This window comes from Amia ocellicauda, chromosome 21 (genome assembly GCF_036373705.1).
Source record: "Amia ocellicauda isolate fAmiCal2 chromosome 21, fAmiCal2.hap1, whole genome shotgun sequence".
Taxonomy (NCBI): domain Eukaryota; kingdom Metazoa; phylum Chordata; class Actinopteri; order Amiiformes; family Amiidae; genus Amia; species Amia ocellicauda.
In genome coordinates this window covers 3,690,595-3,716,551 of record NC_089870.1, presented here as the reverse complement: position 1 = coordinate 3,716,551, position 25,957 = coordinate 3,690,595, and the positions used below count along the sequence as shown (strand labels likewise).

The 25,957-nt window shown below is 42.7% G+C and overlaps 1 protein-coding gene across 1 annotated transcript in view; it reads left to right on the top strand.

Moving 5' to 3' along the window:
- The window catches only part of ccdc88c (coiled-coil domain containing 88C), a 77,128-nt gene that overhangs the window by 34,394 nt on the left and 16,777 nt on the right, over positions 1–25,957 (top strand). Inside the window, exons 4-20 of the mRNA XM_066694648.1 lie at positions 1,410–1,479; positions 4,212–4,270; positions 7,136–7,219; positions 7,494–7,634; positions 7,855–8,039; positions 8,752–8,833; positions 9,497–9,655; positions 10,101–10,247; positions 10,690–10,834; positions 12,598–12,779; positions 13,264–13,401; positions 13,531–14,601; positions 15,552–15,679; positions 18,261–18,402; positions 21,996–22,187; positions 22,711–22,872; positions 23,034–23,311. Of these exons, the coding sequence (XP_066550745.1) occupies positions 1,410–1,479; positions 4,212–4,270; positions 7,136–7,219; positions 7,494–7,634; positions 7,855–8,039; positions 8,752–8,833; positions 9,497–9,655; positions 10,101–10,247; positions 10,690–10,834; positions 12,598–12,779; positions 13,264–13,401; positions 13,531–14,601; positions 15,552–15,679; positions 18,261–18,402; positions 21,996–22,187; positions 22,711–22,872; positions 23,034–23,311 (3,365 nt within the window). The remainder of the gene's footprint in view (positions 1–1,409; positions 1,480–4,211; positions 4,271–7,135; positions 7,220–7,493; positions 7,635–7,854; positions 8,040–8,751; positions 8,834–9,496; positions 9,656–10,100; positions 10,248–10,689; positions 10,835–12,597; positions 12,780–13,263; positions 13,402–13,530; positions 14,602–15,551; positions 15,680–18,260; positions 18,403–21,995; positions 22,188–22,710; positions 22,873–23,033; positions 23,312–25,957) is intronic.

The following is a 25,957-nucleotide window of genomic DNA, read 5'->3' as shown; positions in this document are numbered from 1 at the left end:
CAGGTCAGGTGTCCTCCTTTTGTAAGTTATCCTCCCCCAGGGCCTGGGGTAGTGCAGGGCATTTCGGGACATCACAATATATTGAATGAATGATTTCTAAGGTGAAGTGATGCCTGCATTTCACCCAAAAGCTTTAACAAAGATAAATAGTCTATAATCCTAACTGGCCTCCCTTCTCTACTCTAAATCAATCGATAAATAAATTAAAACCTCTCTGATCCTGTCCTGGAAGGCTCTACATACAGAAACTGAGCAGGATTGTTTGTGTAAAGGGGATGGGTTAATTGGGCATGTTGAGTCTTGCTCACAATGCACAGGGTGCAGCAAACTGCTGCTGCTGTTTGTGTACCTGGCCTCGGTGTGGGGGAGCTGCGAGTGCAGACCTTGAGTACTGTGCAAACACCCAGCCCATCCTCTCTGGCAGCACGTGTGTGTTGTGGGGTTACAGCTGTGCTCAGAAGTGAACTTCGCCTTATGAGCACAGGAAACTACGTAAAACAGCTTTCATATAGATTTCCTGTTAGGGATGTTGTCTTCCTTTCCCACCTCATAGAGGGCTTTCTCTGATAACCTGCTGTGACTCTGGGGTGTTCCTAGGCCTGGGAGCTCATGTGAAGGAACCTCCTTCCTCACTGATTGATTACTCCCATGGAGTGACAGGGTGTTAATGTGTAATTTGTACTCCATGTTGGTCTGGGCCAGATGTGCATGCCTGTAGTCCTGGGAGGCCACAATCCAGAAGGTTTTATAGGCATCTCTCAATCAGCACCTTATGAGCCAGGGAATGTTTTGATTTTATATTTTTATTGGGTCAATTAATTGGTCAAATAATGACTTGCAATTGGTAGTTGTGAGCTCTGCTGGAATGAAAATGTCTCTGTAGTGCCTTGGTATTTTAGTCTATGCTGTAAGGTCACAGTAAGGTTTTTTAATAAAAATACATCAGCAGTATTATGTACCATACATCCAATGAGTGATATTTCTACCCCTAGATTTCTGGAAGTTCTGAACTTACGTGTGCCATCTGAACGACAGCTGCTAGTGTCACAATATTGCCCCCCAAAGTCACCCTGGTCAAGGGGTGTTTTACATCGCTCTGCAGCAGTGCTTTCCTAGTCCAGGCCTCTTAATTTGTTACATTAACTGATTAATCCCTCTGCTGTACCTATCTAACACCTTTCCTTGGTCTAATACAGTTGTTGACGTCAAGCAGTGCTGGGGAAGCCTGGTACCGTAGCACTGAGGTTCTGTGGGTGTGGTAGGCCTCTTTACATCCTCACTGGCTCACAGCCTGGAAACAGTGCTTGACTGATTTTAAGTTTAGGAAATTTAACCATTCTGTAAAATGCACACATCCATAAGATGAGGTTTATGTATTTAACAGCAGACCCCTCCTTCTCTTGTTTTAGGAGAGCCTTCAGCAGTTGATAGTCATGAACTTACCTGACGTTCTGGCCATTGGGAAAGACCCACTCACAGGTAAGAACAGATCTTCTTTTTGCCAGATTTTTTTGTCATTGCTGTGGTTTATTCTTTCTCGAGCATTTGTACTTGCTGAAACCCACACATTCATGTTTCAGTCATTTACAATCCCCAATTTGAATGGGTATGAATGATTAATTGAAATGACATTACTTGCCATACCATCATTCCCTCAGTCAAGCTTCAAAGTAAGTGTGAATGCGGTTTACGCAAGACTCTTTGAAATTTTGTAAGTTAGGAGAACTCGCCCTGTGGTCCAATCCTGTGAATACGTGACATAATCTGCAACAGTCGCACAGTTCTTTGTATACCTCCCAGGGGGTTGACTGTAATAAGATTCATGCCATCAGGAAATAGCCATAGGTATGACAAACTCAGGTGTTACTGGTTGGTGCCGAACTTGATTTATGAGGTGACAAACTATTGGCACAAAGACAGTTTAAATTGAGTTGTAGAGCCCCTGTCACTCCAGCCATGGCTTGTCCTGTTCATAGCTGCGAGCTGCTGTCAAGGTTTTCTTCAATAGTTTTCTTCTTCAAGATTTGTCTGTAGTTGTAATAAGGTGCCAATGTATTCTACAGTGCTGTATGTAAAGCCTTTCTCTGTTCCTTTGCCTGAATACCCTTAAATCAGATTATAGACATATATAGTTTATAACAGTTACTCGAGTTAATATATTCATTAAAATGCAGCCCCTCATCTGTCATCAGAGGGGTGTGAAGATCAGCAGCAGCAGCTTTGACATGCGTTCAATAAACGTGACAATACCAAGCACAAAAAAGAGCAGCCACAAAGACCACAGAATCTGGGAGTCCTGTTGTCTCACAGTGTGGGTACTTGAAAAGAAGGTTCATATTTGTGTCACTGAAACAGAAATGGTGCTGGAAAATCGAAGATTGTTTGTATCCTTGGCTGCTTCTCCAGGTGACACTACAGCTCTGTTGCTTGGGTTGTGGAATTGCAGCACAAAATCTATACAAGTCATTGAGGATCCTAACAGTGATTAGTACATTCCACGTGTAAGTTTACGATCTAAATATGAAGTGCCATAAAAAGGTAGGAAAAGTTTCAAGGCTTTTATCCTGTGACCTCCCATTGCCTTTGCCAGACAGTCTCTCATTTCTTCACTGGATGTGGTACTTCAGATCACCTCAGAACTTAAAGAAGCCCGTTATTCCCCAGGTGCAGTTTAGACAGACTGGTATGAAGTTCAGCTGCGTTTTTCACTCCATTAGGAGTTTTTTACTCTGTGTGGTGTGTGAAATGTTTCAGCTGTGCAGCACATTTTGCAGTCCGATGCAGTGAAAGCTCGCTCTGGCCTGTGACTGGCAGTGAGCGAGCTTCAGATGAATGCCGGCTGGCTGGTGTTTTTCGGTACAGAACGCTGACGATGACACATCCTTGAAGTCTGCTGGCAAGGATACACATGCTCCTGTTTTCATGTGTTCAGGAAGTGGAACAGCAGAAAAGTACTTGCAGCTTTGAGGCTCAAATTATGCTGATGCACTTCCAGTTGAACTGATTCATTATCAAGTTCAAAAGGGCTCGGAGGGTATCATCAGGGTTTGCTTATGGATTTGGCCTTATTTATTGTTTTACCATCAATTTGTTTCTTTGTTTATGTATTTTGTTTGCATTTTAAGAAAAAAAAAAAAGATAATCCCTATTATTCCTCTGATTTACTCCACGGTTGCTGGGAATCTCCTTTGTGATAGTCTAAATGTGTCACAGGTGAATTAGGGCAATAGTACAGCTGACTGCAGGAACGGGGAACTTTCGATTCTTCCAGTCCACGGTGTCATTTAATTGTCATGTCACGATAGCATGTTTTGCATGTTCATGTATGCCACAGACCAAAATGTGTGTGGTGGAGTGAATTTGCATGATATGTGCCTTCAATATATCTTGATGATCAGACATTAGGGAAAAAAAAAAAAAAAAAAAATCTACCTCCCCCTCCAAAATAAACACAAGTGTAGTGTAAAGAACGAGAGCTCTGATGGAATGAGCGGCTGGAAACATAAATACAAATGTTATGTCTGTTCCTCCCAAAACATTTACAGTTGACCCACATAATAATCTGATGGCAGAACTTGTTCCTTTTGTATTGAGCAACAACAAAAATAGTCTATTTCAAATGTCTGTAAGAGGATTTTAACCTTTCCAGTTTTGTTTTACCCCTATTCCCCAGTCATTTATTTAGTAAAATAACAGATTTAAACCTCAGATTTGGTTTCCCATCCAACTAGCAAAGAAATAAACTGAAAATAATAAAACTAAGCCAACATCACTGCTCCTCAATTCCACCAAATGCTTTGTTCTGAATCTCGTCTAGTAACTGACTACATTCAGTACCCTTGGGAATAGGGTGGATGGTTTTGTCTTTTCATAACATCCATCTGATGTTTACATTTCCCAAACAAATGCATTTTTATTCTGACAACTGCAGGCGTTCACTGCAGTATGGAAACCGAGCAGTGGCAAATATTTTCATGTTCTAATTCAGGTACAATTATGTACAAAAAAAAAAACTGCATGAAAACAATAACAATCGGCTCCCTGTGCAAGATGGACCATTTTCAGCTTTAGATTGCTATGTGTATTCCTGTTTTCAATATTACATTAGAATGTAAAATATACTGTAAAATATTCCCAAATATACTGCTGGCTTTGACTCTCCCTGTACTCAGTCAGTTGATTCAACTATATTTCTGTCTTGTGTTTCACAGGTAAAAGCATGGAAGAAATGAAGAGACTACTTCTGCTAATGCTGGGCTGTGCTGTTCAGGTAATGAAACCACTTCACTGTAGTTGCTTTGAAATCAGGCATTATTTATGCAGCATTGCAGCTGCTGTAAAGTGTATAAAGTACATCGGTCTGCTTGACTGCGCTGAAGACATTCCAGCAGCTTTGTAAAGCAGCTAATATGTGGGTTTCTGGAAAAAAAGTATTGTTGTACATAAGCATGTGTTGCTGCAGCTGTTTTTCATTGGCTGCCCCCAACCCCCAGTGTTTTTGAAAGTTCAGCGCAGTCCTTGCATGCACCTATGGTCTTCTGGTCTCAACTCTACAGGCGTTCTCTTGTTGAACTCTTAGTTGAACGGTTTTCTTATTTAGCTCTCATTTGAGCTGTTGTCTGCACTCCAGTCTTTGTCCTCTGAATCCTAAACTGATGCTTCCCCAGAGTCCGTTTTATTCATAGCCTTTTCCTATCAGACAGTGATGGTAGATCAGATTAATTATCGCCATCGGTCTCTGGGGCTGTCTCCTCTATCAATTTCTCTTATCCTCTATCAATTTCATTATCCCACAGCAGTCTTTCTTAATACAATTACAGTATGGTAATGGGTTGCGATTTAACCCAATGCGATGCTGTCTAAATAGTATCTAAAATAATTAGTGACCTGACCTCAGTTTGTAATGTAAGGTATGTAGTTTCGCCACAAGGCTTTCTGTGCTTGCCTCAGGTTTCCCTCCCCTGGTATTTTGTTGCTACTTTGTTGTTGTTTTTATTATTTTCTTTCTATGGTTTTGTACCTGTTCTGCCTGGACGGTTGCTTGTTTTTCCAGTTCTGCTGAACTGCCAGGCAGCTGTATTTACTGCACAGAGAGGGAGGGACTCCCATTAGCAGGAATATACAAAATAGGTTCCTATTTAGTCCTGTACGTGGCAATAACTGTTACTTTTCATATTGGTGGTCTATGTGAATGTTTGAAACGGCATAGATCATTTTGACAAAATTGCACCATGAGACATGAGCAACAACTCTTGTTTCAAAGAATGCTTTACATTAGTGTCACATACATACTGGCCCATTTTCCTTACTCCTGACTTTTCTTCTTTCGAAGCCTTCTAACAGATAAAGAATACAGAGTAGGTTTCTCATCAGGAAATTATTCTTGGTTGCCTTTTGGTCTGAAGGGTTAAGTAATTGGGAGCAGAGTAGCGTGTCCTCCAGGCCCAGGATTGGGGAATCTCTGCTTTACGACCATCCTGTCAGCATGGGAGAGAAGATGGTGCACATTTCAGAGGACCTGTATACTATCAGGCAACCTGCACAGCACAGAACAAACCGCTATCTAAAGCTCTCATTAGGTGCATTTGATCAGGATCAGAAATGGCAGTGTAAACGCTTGGCGATCGGATCAAATGTACCACCCAGGGAGATGGTACAGAGCTGGATCAAATTAATCTGTAGCGTCAGTAGTAAACGCTCGACCGGCTCAAGTGTGTTTTGGAGACGGGGCAGACAGACAACCTTCACATCAGTGGAGCAGATAGGAGACACTTCCCTACTGCTTTAAAAAAAAACATTGTTAAAACTAACACTAAATGGCTTATATTCAGCAAAAATATATAATTGTATTTTTATTTTCAATGCTTCAGTTGTGAAAAAATATGCAAGTGCATTGCTTTTACTTTTTAATAATTTGTAACAAGACAGTTTTCGATACAGCTCTAAAAGACTGTGTTATAAAAGAATAATTTAATATATACATATAATTAATTTTGTACAAGCTAGAGCGTCTGTGGTTGTTTTAAAGGCAGGCGGCAGACCTGCACCAGTCGTGCAGATAAGATCTACTTTCAGTATTATACAATTCTTACAATTAACACTAAATGGCTTGTTACTTCATGTTAGCATAACATATATTATTGTATTTTAATTTTAAAATGCTTCAGCTGTTAAAAATAACTTATTTTATGTTAGCAAAAAATATTGGTATATTTATTTAAAATGCTTTGGTTAAGATAAAATACTCAAGTGCATTGGTCTTACTTGTTAGAATAATAAAACGAGATAAAACAACAGTTTTTGATATAATTTAATAAATGCATATATTGAAGTTTGGACATAGTGCGCATGTGAGGACCCCTGTGGCATCTGAAAGTTGATCCTGATCGAAAGGCATTGTAAACGCAACACCACTAATCGTGATCAAATGTTCTGATACATTTGATCCGGATCAGAGATGGCAGTGTAAATGCACCTAATGTCACAGAACTGTCACACACTGTTGTATATACATTAAAGGCAGGAAGCAGACTCGGAGACCCTTCCCTTATTAAAAATAAAACCATAAAATTAACACTACGTGGCTTGTTACTTTGTTAGCAAAAATATAGAATTGTATTTTAATTTAAAATATTTTTGCTAAATATTATATATTTAGCAAAAAAACATTGTAGCTTACATTTATTTAAAATGCTTAGGTTGAAAAAATATGAAAGTGCATTGGTTTTACTTAATAATTCATAATGAGATTAAATGACAATTTTTGATATATAGCGGTGTTATAAAGGAGTAATTAAATGCATATAATAAAGTGTGGACTTGCATGCTAGTGTGCATATAAAGACCCCTGTGGCGTCTGAAAGTTGATCCAGATCGAAAGGCAGTGTAAACACAACGCCACTGATTGTGATCAAATATACTGATGCATTTGATCTGGATCAGAAATGGCAGTGTAAATGCACCTAATGTCACAGAACTGTCACACACTGTTGTACTTGCCCAGTATGAAATTAGAGTAGAGTTATTTTCCTTCTCTTCACTTCAGTTTTTCTGTCATCTCTCCCAGATTGAAGATTCTCTGTAGTCTTGTTAAAATGAATAGCTTGCTGAACGTCCTTTCTCGTCCTTGTTGCAGTGTGAACGCAAAGAGGAATTCATCGAGAAGATCAAGCTGTTGGACATTGGGACTCAGGCTGCCATTGTCTCGCACATTCAGGAGGTGAGCAACAACATCGCCACGGAATTTCTTAATTTGGGAATTCAGATGTAACATGTTTATTGAGGCCTAATAAACCCCTCCCCATCCCTTTGTAGTTTAGCTAAAGAAATGGGGGCGTTTGACAAACGAATAAGAACCTCACGATGTTGTATTGCGGTTTCTCATCTTCGGTCATAGGCAGTGATCCTACCTTAGTAGAGTATTTGAACAACAGTATGGAGTGGCAGTAGTGAGGGGGCAGAAACTGGGACTGAATATCCTTTTTGTGTTCCAGGTGACACACAACCAGGAGAACGTGTTTGATCTGCAGTGGCTTGAGCTGGCTGACCTGCCGCCCGAAGACCTGGACTCCCTGTCCCGCAGCATGGCCTTCCACCTGCGCAAGCTCATCGATGAAAGGGACAACTGCTCTGAGGTACCACCCCACACTGGCCCCCGCCAGCCTCCTGTTATTTTTCACACTAACCCTCCTGACTTATTTTTATCAGTCTTTTCTTTGGATAGTAATAACTAAATAATAAATTAATCATGTTTGTCAATGTTCAGGGGTGTAAAATCTCCTGCAAAGTCATATAATGTTACTTGACAACTACAAGGTGGATAGTGATGTGTAAAGTTTGCTCTCTCTCTCTCAGGTGATTGTGGAGTTGACTCAGGAGAGGGATTACCTGCAGTCCCAGCAGCCCCAAAGCCCATTGAGAAACTCCAGCCTGGAACACCAACCTGGCCCCATCGCCCTGCTTTCAAAAGAGGACCGACAACACCTTGCAGTGGAACTAGCAGACAGCAAGGCCAAAATGAGGCGCACTCGACAGGAGCTGTGAGTACCAATGTGGACTTACAAGGTTCACGAGCACAAGGAAGTGTAAAGAAAAATAGGGAAGACTTATGCCTTGTCCTTTATTAACCCAAGCAAACTTGACAGTAATAATGAGTATGACAAAACACCATGCATGAAATGGGGCACACCCCCAACACTTGTTTGTATCTTGGCTTTTGTGACTGCTGCATTGCCCTGTCAGCATTTATATCATAGGATAAATACTGAGATGTCTTTAACTAAAATAATTTTGTCTCTCTCATTTTGTTTCTCTACCCCCAGAGGTATGCATTTATATAAGTTTTAAACTGTATGTTTTATTTATATGCACAGTGAGAAATATTATAATAGGAAACGGCACCTGTGATTTAAAAAAAAGTTTTAATATCCAGTGTTTTAAATGGATCCTAAAAAGCTTTCCTCTGTCTCTTTGGTAAGAGTTCTGTTGTCTGCTGTGCTGATTCAGGCTTTGATGCATTATTCACACCAACAATTTAGATTCTGCCAAAAAACAGTGCAAGACATTCTTAGAGCAAGGATATAGAACTGTATATATTATTAAGAACACTTACACAGTACTGCATTTAAAAAGAGACATAGAGATTTATTTACCGTATTTAAGTTTATTGTGGCTCCATTAGTTTAATTGGCAAGTGAAAACGTTGCGATGTCTCTGGAGCTAAATGAAGATTGCTGATTAACTGTGTTACAGGGAAGAGAAGACTGAGCAGCTGATTGACGCCAAAAATGAGATCGAACGTCTGGACCTGGAGCTGCAAAAAGTGAAACAGGAGGCAAGTGTGCCTGAAAAATGATGCCTCAGAAATGCTGACACACTCACTCAGAGCGAGAGTTGTTGGAACTAGTAGTACATTTTACAGGGCAAGACACCCCACAGAAAACAAACTTCAGATGAAGCTCTTAATATTTCTGGAAATAATAGTGAATTAAACAGGAGAAAAAGTTAAAAGAGGATGATGACGAGCCATGTTTCTCAAATCCAGTCCTACAAATGTTCAAATTAGTTAATGAATTGAACAGGTTGAACCAGTTTCCTAGGTCTGATACAGCAGACCTTTTAATAAAACCTGCTGGCTTTCAAGGACTGCATGTGATTAACACCCATAAAACCGTAAAACATACTAAAATGATCTTTGAGTGATGGTTGGATACTTTCTCTTCTTTGCGGTCTTCAACCCTGGTCCTGGAGAGCCCTAAACACAGGTGATAAGTATAAAAAAGTGCCTGTAAACATTTGAAACAAGTCTCTGAACAACCCTGCTGTCCCTTCATTGAGCTTTCTTATTTGATTAATTGATCCATGCCAAGCATTCCTGCTCTTTAAAACCTGGTGAGTTATAAAATTAACTGAAATGATGCCTCTCCAGGACCGAGGGTAGGGACTACTTACGACTTTCTCTGAATGTCCCTCATCGAGGCTGTTTCCTGGCCCTCAGAATATGCAGCTGCTGGCGGAGGCTCGCTCGGTGCGGGCCTACAGAGACGAGCTGGACGCCCTGCGAGAGAAGGCCAGCCGGGTGGACAGGCTGGAGACAGAACTCTCTCGCTGCAAGGAGAGGCTGCACGATGTCCACTTCTACAAGACGCGCATGGAGGTGGGGGGACAGAGAAGCTAAGAAGAAGAATAATAATTATATAAAAATATGTTCTGGTGTGTTGCAACAAGATTTTCAATAGCTTTTTCAAATAAGCCAAGGTAATCCCACACCTTTTCAATTCTTGGTCACTAGCAGATATAACAACATGCAAGAAAAAAGTTAAAGTGGATGTTGAGTTAGACCAGACAGCTATATGCCTGTGTGAAATTTCTATATGTATAAAGACAGTCCTTGTCTGGAATGACATTGCAGTGTGTTTCTTTGAACGAGACAAAGGGCCCTGTTCTAATATGTGTTAATCAGAGTTTTGATGATGACAGCCCTCCAGTCTCATTGTTAGAGCGTCTGTGTCGAAGCAGGAAGGCAGATGAAACACGCTGACTGGGCATTGTAGTAGCTGTCATGGCCAGCCGCTTGACTCTGCCATGCTGTATGTGTGCAGGAGCTGCGTGAGGACAACGTCACTCTGATCGAGACCAAGGTCATGCTGGAGGAGCAGCTGACTCTGTCTCGGGGGCGCTGCGACAAGCTGCATGAGCTGGAGAAAGAGAACGTGCAGCTCCGCTCCAAACTGCACGACATTGAAATCGTGAGTGCTGCTCTGTTCTCGGAGTGTGAGGGAGTGTTCTCCGGTCTTCAAATGGAGCGTTAAATGCTTTTAAAAGGTTACAAATGAGGATACTTCTCTGCCCATTCCACTCATTGTTGGTATAATGAGTCATACTGACATGCAGACTCCCAATTAACACATACACTTACATTTTACTGCTATGTTATTTCTAAGGCTATTAATAAAACAAATATATATATGAGGAAACACCTATAAAAGACCAAATATACACTGCAGATGCTCACCCAAAGGGTTAATCAGGTTCATTGATGAAATATCACCTATAAAACACAAATGCACGTCCTGTGTGTTCTTGAATACAATCGTATTTTAAGCTCTTGTTTCTCCATGAGAGAGAAAAAAAAAAAAGGAGATTTAAAATACTCAAACAACATTTTTCTGTGTTGGCCTGCGCTTGCAGGATCGTGACACGGACAAGAAGAGGATCGAGGAGCTACTGGAGGAGAACATGGTGCTGGAGATTGCTCAGAAGCAGAGCATGAACGAGTCGGCCCATCTGGGCTGGGAGCTGGAGCAGATGTCGCGGACTGCAGATGTCAGTGACGGTCAGTGGAGTGCATATAAACCCTAGACGACCACGTCCTTTATGGAAAAGATGCCCTATAAATACATTTCGATACACCTCATGTATGCCTGGGGTATACTTGCATATACATAGTGTCCTGCATACTGTCATCCACTGTACTTACTCATAAGGGTTTCACGGTATTGTTCCTGAAGATTTGCAGTGAGATCAAATTTGTCTGCCGCCTGTGTTTTCCCAACCTAATTCAACTCATTATTAACTTAACTGAAGCTGGTGTAAGGTGCTGTAGTAAAGGTCTGGATCTGGGCAATGTCCTTATTTGACCCTGCCCAGGATTCCCCAAAGTGCTGCTTCTTGGCTAGCGGTGTATTGTCTTTCTCTGTGCTCTCCTATTATGGAAGTTGTGTCAGTCAGCCATGTTTAATAACACCTGCTGTTTCCATGGTTTGGTGTTTTAAACCCCCCCCCACACCCCCCCCACACCCACCCCAATAAAAACAACAACTGAAAAAGCAGCTACAGAAATTAGTAGCAGTGAGCTTTTAGTTTCTCTTCTGTATTTTTGAGTTTTTTTTTTTATATGAAGCAAAGGACACTGATAGGTCTGAGGATGAAAGTGGGAGAGAAAGAGATGGAAGAGGATGTATATGGGGCTTGATTTTTCAAAGTTGGCAAAAGATCTTATGAGTAAGACTGGACCTTATGTGTATTCGTTTTTACCTTACTTCTCAGTTAAAATGGTTGCTAAAGCCCTATAAAATAATTTCATTGGAAAAACTGTTTAAAAAACAAAATGTATTCAAGCTGCTGGCAAGTCATTTATTCATAAAATGAATGGGTTAAATGAGATCCACAGTGTAGTGAGGGAGACGATAAACGGATCAAGCCATCTTTGGTTTCAGCTGCCTCGACTGTCCTGACTCGTAGAAGCAGCAATCTGGAGGTAACGGACCGGTTCAGGGGCAGCCTCAGCAACTTTCCCCTCACACATAATGTCCACCCTGAGCTCAGGGCTCTATCAGCACAGCTCGCCGTGATTCATACGCTGCCACGGAGGGAGCAGGGGCTTGTGAATGATGGCCGCTGTTAGCAAAACTGCACACGTGGGTGTTTGCCCGTGTGAGTTGCAGAAGTGATCAGACTGCTACGAAAGAAGCTTATGTTGCAGTGGAGGGAAAGCCAGGCTGGTGCAGCGATTCTTGTCAAGTCGCCGAGTTAATTACAGGAGGATCAATACACACATCCTCTGTATTCTGTGTGCTTAATAATAGATATATTTAGTATAGCTTCTGTCCAAATACTCCAAAATGTGATTTAGCTCTGAAATACATTTTTTCTGGATTTTAACTTTTTTTTTTTTTAAGTTTCTTATTAAACCTTAAATCTCCTGTTTTGAATTTAAAAGCTTGATTGAAGTGTCAAAAATGCAGTCTAATTCATGAATATGTTGAAAATAGTTGGATGCTGTTTGGGAAGTGGTTCTGATAAATGTTCGTTGTCTTGTAAATGTACAGCTGGCCGAACTCTTTCTGAATGGCTTGTGCTTGCTTTTGAAAGCTTAAGCCCCATCTTAGTCTTTTTTCTGCTAGTAATCAGGGATTTGGATACCTTGAATGCTTTTAAATCTAGTTTATAGACTTACTTAAAAAAGCGAGGTCTTCCCTTCATGAAGCCCCAGAAGACTCTGGAAAACCGACCACGCAGTCTGTGCCTCTCATCTCTGTGAAGCGATAGGAATTACTGTTGAATAATTGAAAGCAAAGGAAGGTCTTGTTTCAACAGCTCGCAAATCATTTGTGTTCGAGCTGAATGAGTCTGCGTCTAGCCGCATCCTGAAGCTCGAGAAGGAGAACCAGGGGCTCCAGAGCACCATCCAGGAGCTGAGAGACGCCTCTCTGAGCCTGGAGGAGGGCAACCTGCGCATCCTGGAGCTGGAGAAGGAAAATCAGGATATCGGCAGGAAGGTAGGCCCAGGTTCCTCGATATACAGAGCTCCACTGTGTCCGTAGGGCAGGCGTCTGCTTTGATCGGTCACATGCTCTACACTCAAACACACTGATCTAATTCAGTCTGACTGCCAAGCCACGTAGGAGAGTGTGCAGTGTATTTGAAAGAGGAGTACTGTTCTGGGTCTGAATGGGCTCAAAAATGAGTTTTTGCTATTTTGTAAAATACGGTATAATTCTGTTTTACGATGGAGCAATTTTACCTCTAAGAAATAACAAATCTTTAAATTGTAACGAGTCCTGCTCTGCTGTTGATGCAGAATAGGGATGCATAGGAAAATAAGACCTAGATGAAACCAAACTTAATCAACAAAAGAGCTTTTCAAGACATCAGGATGTTTTGTATAACCAGTATCCCAAATAAACATGTAATTATGTGAAGATTCCCACATTGTTAATGACTGTTTGTGGATTGTTTTGTTTGTGTGTGTCCTTGGTGCAGCTTGAGAATTTACAGACCCAGCTTGACCAAGAAAAACAGACCACCCAGGACATGGAGAGTCTGGGAGAGGAGCTCCTCAAGGACAAGCAGAATCTGCAGCACAAGCTGGAGGGTCTGCGAGCTGAGAAGGACAGACGGGTGAATGCAAAAAATATAGAAAAAATATCTTAACATAAAAAAAAGCTCAATTTTGATCCATTAACAAAATCTGCGCGTGTCTGTCTTGATGTATTTATGGAAGTATGTGTCTTTGGTGGTCTTGTTCAGATTTCAGAGCTGGAGCTGGAGAAGAATCACCTGAGCCAGACGGTGAACACGCTGAGACAGAGGGCCCAGATCAGCAGGGAGGCGCGGGTGAAGGATGTGGAGAAGGAGAACCGCATTCTCCACGAGACCATCACTGACACGGGCAGCAAGCTCACGCAGCTGGAGTTTGAGAAGAAGCAGGTGCAGAAGGAGCTGGCGCAGCTGCAGGAGAGGACGGAGAAGTCGGAGGAGCTGGAGAATGAGGTGCACAAGCTGGAACGGGTCAACGAGCAGCTGCAGAAGCAGGTGGCCAGCCTGAAGATCACCTGTGACAAGATCGAGGCCCTGGAGCAGGAGAACTCCGGCCTGGAGCAGGAGAACAGGAGGCTGAAGAAGCTGGCCGACGCGGCACAGAACATGGCGCTCAGGCTGGAGGCTCTGGAGCAGGAGAACCGGCAGGTGGACGAGGAGAACCTGGAGCTCAGGAGGACGGTGGAGGCTCTCAAGTTTTCCAGCGCCAAGCTAGCGCAGGTGGAGCTGGACAACCAGGAGCTGGAGAAAGAGAGAGAGGAGCTGTCCAGGAATGTAGACACGCTCAGAGCCCAGAACAAGAAATCGGAACGTTTGGAGCTGAGCTACCAGAGCCTGGATTCGGACAACCAGAGGCTGCAGCAGACACTGGAGAACACCAACACCAAGATCCAGCACCTGGAGCGGGAGCTGCAGGACACCGAGAAGGAGAACCAGGTGCTCCGGAAGGACCTGGAGGAGCTCAGGATCTCGGGCAAGAGGCTGGAGACTCTGGAGAAGGAGAACTGGAGGCTGGAGCAGGAGCTGGGCCAGGTGGAGAAGGACAAGAAGCAGCTGGAGAAGGAGAGCCGCCGGCTTTGGCAGCAGGTGGAGGTGAAGGAGGCGGCACTGGACGAGAGCGGGCTTAAACTGGCTGCCCTGGAGAAGGAGACCAAGATCCTGGAGAGGGAGCTGAGCAAGGCCAAGGAGGCTGCCAACAGGGTTAAGGAATTGGAGAGGGAGAACAAAGATATACAGAAACAAGCCACAATCGACAAGAGGACACTGGCCACACTAAGAGAGGTAGGGTCCTACATGGACTTATGTTTGGAATGAAAACATAATGTTTAATTGTAATCTTTGCACCATTACTATCTTGCTTGATTTTTTGTTATTTTTTTTTTTTAAAAGCACTGCTTACTTTTGAGGACTTCAATTAATCTCTTAGAATTGCTAAATCCTGCATTAAATCAACATTTGGTAGCTGTGGTTTGGCCAGTAGCTTCTTATGGCTTATAAAAATGGTGTGAATTGTAAGGCTAGGAAATACGTATACATTGCACCACTTTTGTGTCATTTGACATTGCTATGTAGATGGTTTGCACAAAAGTTTGTTAGCGCTTTATTATTATGCGCTGTCAGATCAATACTCACTTCTCTGTGCCGTGTGCAGAGCGGGTGTCCGTGTCCTGTTTCTCCCACAACTCATCAAACTCACCGGCATGTCCCAGTTTTAACACGTGATTGTGAGCACTGCTAAATTATTCATTTTGCATACCCATTATTAACGTTAGATATTTTTTCCATGCAGCTGCGCGGTGAAACTTTTCGTTGTGGTCATACTAATTTGAAAGCAAACCTAAATGGTCAAATTGACTCCACCTTTCTACTGTGTGAAGGCCAATCAAAATATGCCTTTTTACCCAAATGGTAAAATGTGTATGACTGACGTATGAATGGTGCTATGGAATTGCAGAATGAAGCACATAGACGGTTTAATATTCATATTAATGACCTACCGGAAGTGAGTAACGGTAACGGAGTCTTCTGTGGGAAATGTAGTGGAATAATAAGAACATTATTTTATTCGTAAATGTAGTGGAGTAAAAGTAGCCACAACTAATAAATACTTAAGTAAAGTACAAATACTTGAAAAACGTTTAAGTACAGGAACGAAGTATTTGTACTTCGTAACTTTACACCCCTGCTAATCTGTAATCAGCAAATGGTGTGCAATGGTTCTTGATCTACAGGACCTGGTGCATGAGAAGCTGAAGAGCCAGCAGCAGTGGAATGAGCTGGAGAAGATGAATCATGAGCTGGAGAAGATTGGCCTCAACAAGGAGAAGCTGCTGCAGGAGGAACACAGCACTGAGGACAAGTAAGGAAACCATATAGCTTACATAGGAGCATCCAGGGTCACTGCCACTCCTTGAAAAAGTATGAGTTAATAAGACCCAGTTGAGGGTACATCATCTCAAATTTGAGATATAGGTCCATATTCATAAAATGTAATGCCATGTGAAATTTACAAGCCCTTCATTCATAAGATCTGAAAATCAAACAGGAATGTGTTTTTGTGTGGGTGCATGTTATAATAATGTCCCTTATTTCTTGAGCATTTGAAGACTGACATAATCGTCCTTGTCGGTCAATTGTGGATCTGCACCCCAGTAAACTCTAGTGCAAGGGAACAATGTTAGAGAAGTTGATAATCTTTCTTACCTATGTTCCTCAGCAGCTCAGCATCTAACTTGATGTTATCTGCATTGTGTGTAGGAAAAATAAACGACTGGATGCCTGGATCAATACTCTACACATAATTGCTGTTGGCAAGAGGGAGCGTGATAATTGTTTTAATCCCATGCAGCTGTAGCATCTTCTGAATGTACCTTTTGAAAGAAATTATCAAATTAAAGCATTGAATCTGATAACTTCGATCTTGCAAAACTGAGCTGGATCCCTTAATATTTAAATTCCCTTGAGGACAAATCGTATTGAATGCTATTACAATAATCTGGCACTTCCACTCTTCCTTTGTGTGCAAGTTTCAGAGTCATTGTACAGTTTTGTACAGTGCTAGCTGGGTAATTAAGATATCTTTGTGTTTGCCTTGTTCACGCTGTTCCCGATTCTGTGCCTGACAGGTATCGAGGGTGAGTTGTCTAGGTCTTGTGTGTGCAGTGTTTTGTTTTTCTTGTTTTGGACAAGTTTAACTTTCAGCAATCTGAAATATCTACACACTACTAAAATTAAATGTGGAAAACCCCAAAAGACTTTCCACAAGTTCTTATTTCTTTACTTTAGACTTGATAAATGTATATAATGTCTGTGTCTATCAATCAACATCAGCCTATATTGATCCACTGCTGGATGAATGCCTCTCCATACATATATGGAGAGAGAGAGAGAAAGAGAGAGCCAGTGAGCCAGCAGTGGACCGATATATGCTGATATCTACCTACCCACCTACCTGCTGATTCTAATGTTCTGAAGACAATTTGAGGTGCAATCTATATACAATCTTCTTTCTATCCCCTGGTTGTTACCTCTAATTTCATCAGTATTAATATTGCAAATTCATGGTTATTGGAGAACAGAAATTTTCAGCACAAGTTTACACTTACTTGCACTGTCCAGCCTGTCACTTGAGTAAAGCGAAATAAATTAAAATCCAAGGGTTCAATGTGAATTACATATGAAGTAGACCTATATCATGAGTTTATAAAATGGATGGAAGGTATAGAACAGATACCATGCAGGATATAATAGCTTTACAAAAAAAAAAAGAGAGAGAGAAATCCTGACTGGTACTGTGAATGGCCACTTTTATATTCTTGCATGCATGTTTTTTTCCCTGCCTTGCTGTGTGTTTATTGCACAGAAGCAGCAGCATTTGCAACTCCCCAGTTGGCATAACAAAATGCACTCATTGATGTTATTCACAGGCTGTCCTGCTTCATCAACATCACTGGCTTTTGGAGACTATTTATGCAGGAATTATTAATTTATGGATTGCAGATCTGTGCCGTACATCTCGTGATTGCAGCAGCATTTCCAAACTGTCTTCTCCTTAGACTCAATTGTTTTCTTGTTTCTTCTGTTTGTCTATGAGAAATTAGGCAAGCCCATTAAAGACACGTTTGCAATGCTCAGACCAGATCAATATAACTCTCTACACAAACTTTATAAAATCTATACAAACCCTGCTTTAGTTTAAAATGATGTCAGTATATGTAAATATACAGTAAACAAGTGCAATTGCTGCCACAGACAGATTCATTATTATCCAAATGTTATTTTTTAAGATCACCCAGTGAGAATATAAGCCTAAGAAATATGTTTAAGCCTTGTTTATACCTCCCTTTTGAAGTGCTCTTAAACTGAATAAACACATATGCAAGTTTGGGCTTGAGATGGTCTTGGTTTGGGCTGTGTTGTTAAAAATGCAATCCAGCTGAAAATAGTGCTCAGACGAGTAGTTTTTTTAATTAAGCACTCCTGCATATGGAAGCATAATTAAAGGGCTAAGGTAATTCCCTTTATTGTTTTATTTTGGCGGGTTCAGTGGGACATTCCATTAAAGCCTTCGTTAAGCAATGAGATTCTGTAATGAAGAACATTCAAGCATATTGCGATTATGCGATTGAAGTTGGCAATGTTTAACCAGCGAGAATGTTTTCTATAGCATGAGTTTAATGACTGTTAATCTACTGAGTAGCAACATCGTGGGATGCTGGTTAGAGATGTTTGTTTGTGCCTGCCAGAGAATCCAAGACCAAATTATAAATCTGGTCAACTTATTTTTATCTTTTATTACATCTTTTTAAGACTGTGTATAAGCACCATTTCCCGCCGTATGCTAAACAACATTTTTGATGTTGATTTAAAAAATCTAAATATAAAAAAATCCTTTACCGCATTAAAATTGCCTTGGGCTTCACCTCTTCATCTCCCTGCAGTAAATACAAGATTCTTGAGACGAAGATTGAGTCAACACTGAAGAAGACTCTGGAGATTAAGGAGGAGAAGATTCATTCCCTGGAGTCTCGCCTGGAGGAATCGAGTAGCCTGAACCAGGAGCTACGCAGTGAGCTTTCCTCGGTAAGGATAAAGAAACCCCAGAGACTGCAGGGCAATGCTCTTTCTGACAAAGTACATCTAATACACACAGGTTTCAGGGAACATTTAGTCAAGTGGATTAATTACAAGAGCTCCAGTTATCCAAAACGTTCATATTCCAAGCCAACTTCTTTATGGAATTGTATCTTTATTTGCCCATCATCAAAGATGACGATGACAAATAGGTTGAACATTTATATTTGTTTGAGTAAAATGGCATTCTTGAGAGCTGCCATCTTCTCTCCTGTGGTTTGTCCACATGGTGAAACGATAGGTTGCATATGCAACCCCGGTTATCTGAAAAAGGAAGCACTGCCCAAGGGGGAGGGGTTTCTCCGCACTTCTGTAAGAACCTGATCGAAACGTCACTCTATCAAAGCTGCCATTGGCCCCTGTGCTCTTCACTCAGAACAGGTCCCTTCCCACATCCTGTTCTATAAAACGTGACGTCAGCACAGGTTCGTCCTCTTTTGCCGGGAGAATGACTCCCGCATGACCTTGCAACCCTTGGACACTGCTTCCTTTTTCAGATAACCGGGGTTGCATAAGCAACCTACCGTGATCTTTCATGTCGGAAGCACTGCCCAAGGGGGAGAGGTTACTGTATTACAAAATCGTCACAAGGGAGGAGGCAGCGAGCTGATAAGGGAGCCTGCCCCGAGGTGCACCGCTTGAGGACCTCGGCAACACAACTCCAGACAGTAACCTCAGGGGCCCCATAGGGACGCACCTGAGCCGCCCAGGAGCGAGGACCGTAGTCACGCTCTACCGGGAACTGTCTGCAATCAGCATATACAAAGCAGGTTAACTCTTACGCCCTCCGCTTACAAGAGCAAGGCCAGCTGCTCTACTAGTGCAGCTAGGAGTGAAGCCGTAATCACTTGCACAATGTCTGGCGTGGGCAATCAAGCACTTGTGCGGCCTCTACGCAATATCATGGCAGTGGACCCCTGATCCAATAGGAGCGGGGCCGCAGACCCAATGAGAAAAATACAATATAATACATAGCTGGCTAGTCAACAGAGTAGCCGAGCTGAACAATATACAATATATACATATTGTGTGACAGCAACTCATCTAAACAGTACAGAGTGGAAGAGCTCCATTGTGCTAACAATTTAGATTTCGTACAAACAAACTATATACACCACGGGGCTCAGGAACGAACTGGAACACAGGAGCAGTTGACGCCTGCTGGTTAGCCCAGCTATCGCAGGGCAACATTAGATCTACTGTGTTAACAAAGGAACTATAAACACAGCAGAACACGAGAGCCTGCTCACGTACTTACCACTGAGGGCAGCAGCAGCGGACTCTTGCTCTATGGCACACAGCCAGAGCGGGCCACAGACCCTGCTGACCAATGAAGTATGTACACAGCGAGGCAGCGAAACTCAAGTGCCATCCGCTGGGAACAGCGGTAGTGAGCTCCATTCTACAATTTCAGAATGGAGACACAGTCCTGCTGTTTAACACATTATATATACACAGTGAGGGGAAAAATATTTGATCCCCTGCTGATTTTGTACGTTTGCCCACAGTCTAATTTTAATGGTAGGTGTATTTTAACAGTGAGAGACAGAATAACAACAAAAAAATCCAGAAAAAACGCATTTCAAAAAAGTTATAAATTGATTTGCATGTTGATGAGGGAAATAAGTATTTGATCCCCTATCAGTCAGCAAGATTTCTGGCTCCCAGGTGTCTTTTATACAGGTAACGAGCTGAGATTAGGAGCACTCTCTTAAAGGGAGTGCTCCTAATCTCAGCTCGTTACCTGTATGAAAGGCACCTGTCCACAGAAACAATCAATCAATCGGATTCCAAACTCTCCACCATGGCCAAGACCAAAGAGCTGTCCAAGGATGTCAGGGACAAGATTGTAGACCTACACAAGGCTGGAATGGGCTACAAGACCATCGCCAAGCAGCTTGGTGAGAAGGCGACAACAGTTGGTGCGATTATTCGCAAATGGAAGAAACACAAAATAACTGTCAGTCTCCCTCGGTCTGGGGCTCCATGCAAGATCTCACCTCGTGGAGTTTCATTGATCATGAGAACGGTGAGGAATCAGCCCAGAACTTCACGGGAGGATGTTGTTAATGATCTCAAGGCAGCTGGGACCATAGTCACCAAGAAAACAATTGGTAACACTACACCATGAAGGACTGAAATCCTGCAGCGCCCGCAAGGTCCCCCTGCTCAAGAAAGCACATGTACAGGCCCATCTGAAGTTTGCCAATGAACATCTGAATGATTCAGAGGAGAACTGGGTGAAAGTGTTGTGGTCAGATGAGACCAAAATCGAGCTCTTTGGCATCAACTCAACTCGCTGTGTTTGGAGGAGGAGGAATGACCCCAAGAACACCATCCCCACCGTCAAACATGGAGGTGGAAACATTATGCTTTGGGGGTGTTTTTCTGCTAAGGGGACAGGACAACTGCACCGCATCAAAGGGACGATGGACGGGGCCATGTACCGTCAAATCTTGGGTAAGAACCTCCTTCCCTCAGCCAGGGCATTGAAAATGGGTCGTGGATGGGTATTCCAGCATGACAATGATGACAAAAGTGTGGCTCAAGAAGAAGCACATTAAGGTCCTGGAGTGGCCTAGCCAGTTTCCAGACCTTAATCCCATAGAAAATCTGTGGAGGGAGCTGAAGGTTCGAGTTGCCAAACGTCAGCCTTGAAACCTTAATGACTTGGAGAGGATCTGCAAAGAGGAGTGGGACAAAATCCCTCCTGAGATGTGTGCAAACCTGGTGGCCAACTACAAGAAACGTCTGACCTCTTTGATTGCCAGCAAGGGTTTGGCCACCAAGTACTAAGTTGAAGGGGTCAAATACTTATTTCCCTCATTAACATGCAAATCAATGTATAACTTTTTTGAAATGTGTTTTTCTGGATTTTTTTGTTGTTATTCTGTCTCTCACTGTTAAAATACACCTACCATTAAAATTATAGACTGATCATTTCTTTGTCAGTGGGCAAACGTACAAAATCAGCAGGGGATCAAATACTTTTTCCCCCCACTGTATATATATATAGGCCTATATAGGGACTGGCCTTGGGTGGTAGAGGGGGTGGGGTTGGGCCGGGTCCCCTCTTACCACGAGCCGCCGTGGGCCATCGGGGGCCAGGGCGGCAAGCCTGAGGGGGCATCTGCCTGCCGGTGATGCGCTGGCAGAGATCAGCAGGTGGGCGGGGCTGTGACCTGGGCTGTGGCCTGGGAGCCGCTGTCGGGGGACCTCCCCGCCGGCGAGCTGCCGCAGACTGCCTGCGCTGCTGGGCCTGGGGTGCTACGGGGTAGACCCGGACCAGCTGCTGGGACTGCTCCCTCTCCTGGAGGGTGCGTGTAAGCATCTCCTCCACAGAGGGGCCAAAGGTAAAGCCCTGTGAAATAGGGGCGTCCATGAGGCGAGTCCTGTCCGCCTCAGGGACCCGCTGTGTCTGGGACAGCCAAAGCTGGCAGCGCGCCGCCACAATGGCTGCCAGGGATCGCCCAGTTGCCCACAAAGAAGTCAAGCTTTATCAATACATTATGACTTTTGTCCCACCACACACACACACACAGGTGAAAAGAAATGTGGAAGCACTGAAACAGAGGCAAGAGGAGGAGAAGGCCCACTTTCAGAGCACGGTGGAGAGTTCCCCGGAGAGCCCCATCCCTAGGCAGCAGGTCCAGGAGAAGTGGGAGACGGAGCACAGAGAGACCACCATGGAGCTCCTCAAATTGAAGGACAGAGTCATCGACACCGAGAAGAGTGTGAGTGGGCTGATACACCTCCACCCCCCACTGTAGCCCCCCCTGCTCCTGAACTTTCTAATGAGTTCAATAGCTGGCTTGCTTATGCTTCAGTTATACATTTGTTTTGGAGGTTCTGCATGTAGGTCCTTGCTCAGGATCTTGGTTTAATTAAAGCAATAATAACCAGATAAATGTGATTTACGTGTGTGACTGACCCGCAGATCGCCTACAATGCAGAGCAAAGTTACACAGTAGAGAAAAAAACATTTCAGTCCTGTTTATTTGATGCTGTCTGCAAAGCCTGTGAGTCCTACCGCCCCATGCCAGCTTCATTCCTTCTTACCTGCATGATTGGGCCACACTGTCAGACGCCATTACTGGCCACATCAGGGTGTGGTTAGTTGAAAACATTTTATTTTGAAAAATTTTGAAACAGATTTAATGCAAAAAATCAAAGGCATGTCTATAGATGAATCTGAAACCCTCTTTTTTTTTTTTTTTTCTCTCACCCCCCCCCCACCCTCCCTCCTCTGGATTTCAGAACGCAGCCCTCCAAGCAGAGAAGCATCTTCTGAAAGATCAGCTCCGACAGTTAGACAATCAGAACAGCCAGCTCAACGCCCAGATCCTGGCTCTCCAGCGACAGGCTGTCTCGTTTCAGGAGCACAACACAGCCCTGCAGACCCAGACTGCCAAACTCCAGGTCAGGGCCAGCAAAACCCTCTGAGCACTAAGCATGTTTGCAAAATAAAAAAAAATAAAAAAAATGCCCCCTAGTCAGTGCGTGTAGGTGTTGTTGCTGGAATTAGCGTTGTCAGAGATGCTTAATGCAAGTTCTAAATACTGTGGTTGTTCTTACTGCAGGTGGAGAACTCCACCCTGGCCTCCCAGAGTGCCTCTCTCATGGCCCAGAATGCCACAATACAGGGCCAGCAGCAGTCGATGGAGAGCGAGTTGGAGAACCTGCAAAAGCAGAAGGAGGAGCTCAAGGCCGCACATGAGTCCCTGCTCCAGGACCACGAGAACTTCATGGCTGTGCACGAGCGCCAGTCTGGAGAGTATGAAGCTCTGATTGTCCAGCACGGTGTCCTGAAGGCTGCACACAGAGCCCTGGAGCAGGAACACAAGAACTTGGAAGTGAGGTATGTCAACAATACCAGGGTTGCACAGCTGTGGTCCTTGGGGGGTGGGGGGGTTCAGGTTTTCATTCTGCCTGGTCTAATTTCAGCTCATTTATTGGGCAAATTAAGTTACTCATGATTCAGAAAGTCCTATTAAACGTGCTGGATTATGGGCCTCCAGGACTGTAGACTCTAGACCTATAGAATAAAGTGTTGTTTCCCAACCAGTTAAGAAACTGTTGAAATTAAGGTTATTTTGGTTGGAATGAAAACCAAAACCTGTGGTCCTCCAGTACTATTTTTGGGCCAACCTGCATTAAAGGATATCGTTGGACTCAAGAAATGCACAGAACTATTATTCTTAAATTAGATACTTAGACTTTCCACAATGACTTAAAAGCATTCACGAGGGGAGTGTTCCTGTACTGTTGTCAGAAGCACCGATTATGCAATCAATTGACAATTCCGTTTATAATTCAAGTGGTTTGGCATTTGGTCAGAACCCAACAAACAAAGCATGAAAGCATGGGTGTGCCAGTGTACAATTCCTTTCCTCTTTTGCCAGGTCTCTTTCTCGGGTTTTTCCACTAAGGGGTGTTTAATCAGTGCAGATTGTCACTTTTCACCTTGTATTCCTGAGCATGCTGGGTATCCTGTGCTTCACATTACATCACTGTTATGACTGGAAACTGTCTGTTGTCCAGCTCTTTTACACATTTGCCTGAGCAACATGCACCCCACAATCTAACCCATGTAGATCTCAGCATGGTCCCAGCAGACAGAATTTTGATTAGTTTCTTTTAGAGGACTGCTTAAGTTGTTTCCTGAGAGTGTATCAGGTAAGGTGACTGGCAGTAGTTTGTGCATATGGACTGCACATGTCTGTCCAAATGTTTGGAATTGAGAACAATACACCATTACAGCCTAAACCTTCCTTCCTGGTTTTAGTCTCCGGTCAGTTGAGCACATTTGTGAACAACACTATCTTTTCAGATCTTGGACCCCTCTCGTGTGGAAAAAAATGTCTGGTGCCAGTCATTTCTGGTATTGAGATGATTGGGGGCTCTATTCCTTTAAAGTATTTTTTAAACCATAAAAGCTAAAGAAAAAATGCAGTTTAATTCCATTTGTTGGTGCATTTATTAGCAGAGGAGTGTGAGCAGTGGAAGGCTGCAGGCAGTTTTGTGTGGAGCCCAGGCCCTTGTGATTAGCCCATGTTGCTGCCGAACCAGTCAGATGAAAAGCTGTTTGGGGAAAAATAAATAATAATAATTAGTGTGGTGGCATATATGACACGACAGCTGCACAGCAGTGCTGGGTGGTGGCGGCGGCTGTGCATGGTGGCAGCTGTGGGGGTAATGAGCGAAAGAGCAGCATTCGCATTATCTTATTTACCTCAGTCTGCATGCGTGTGGAAGACTGGTTAATTGAAATAAGTGCTTTTTTTTTTTGCTTGCGTATTCTTTCTAAATTAACAGCCAACAAGGTTGAATATATGGTTTACTTTTCTGGGGATTTTTTTTTTCCATGTAGTTATTTCTGATCATACACAATCTGCAATTAACTACTTCAGCGTCCAAAGGGAATACATTCAATAATAGCTTAACTTCAGTAGGGTTCTTTTTTCTCTTTCTATCCTTTCCTGTAGAGAAATAGTTAAAATTAGATTGTTTCTCCTCAGGGGGTTTAGATCAGGGTTAAAATCAAATCAGCAGGTCTCCCCTAAGGATAATTGACTAAAAGCCGGTTCAAATTGCATAAGGAAACTGTCTTTTTAGGCAGTTTTCTCTGGCCTCAGGTGGCTAACAATGCTGATGCATTAGTCAGACATTATTTTTTAAATTGCTGGCTTTAGCTGAAGTCCAAACCCACTCTCTTGAGTTTAATTAATTGCATTCATCTGAATTTCTGTGTAAATAACTGAATATCTGGACTGTTTGAAGTACATTCAGCTAAAGTTATTTTTATATTTGTTTTAATTGTTATTCCCTTATTTTGATTGACTCTGTGTTGGAAAACTCAGCCTTTTTTCTGCTTTGCCAATGTGATCAATATGACCAATGTGTGTGTTATTACCTACTTAAAATGCATTCGTTTTTTTAACAAATCTGTGGTTGTTTCCAATTTTGCTGTGTAAGGAGAAGGGCATTGAAAGAACAAGCCTTCAGCATTTATTAGGTCTTCAGTCTTTGCAAAATAATTAAGTTAGTAAATAGTGAAAATAATTGTTTCAAACTGCTTTTATGCAGTGCATACAAAGCCTAGAGGACTTTTTCTAGGCTTTATTATTTTAATGTCAAAATGGGGGACGACGACTATTTTTGGTGTTTGTTATAAGCCTATACCATTTCTAAATGTAAAGAAAACTTTGTTGACAGAACTGGAAAACAGCATTTGTCAACCTCACTTCTGCTAAGAAAGGCATTTTGGTTATCTAGTTTCACATAAGTCTCCCAAACAGAATTGGTTATATATTAGTCAGATATAATTCATATTATTTGTGCACCATAGTACCATTTGGAGGTGGAAAATGCATTAGACAGCTGTTTACAATGATGGTAATAGTTCATTGAGGCACTCTTAGCCTTAATTGTGTGTCATTCGGCCCACTCAGCAGTCTCTTCCTCCGTTTCTATTAGTGTTCATCTCAAGCAAGTATGACGTTAA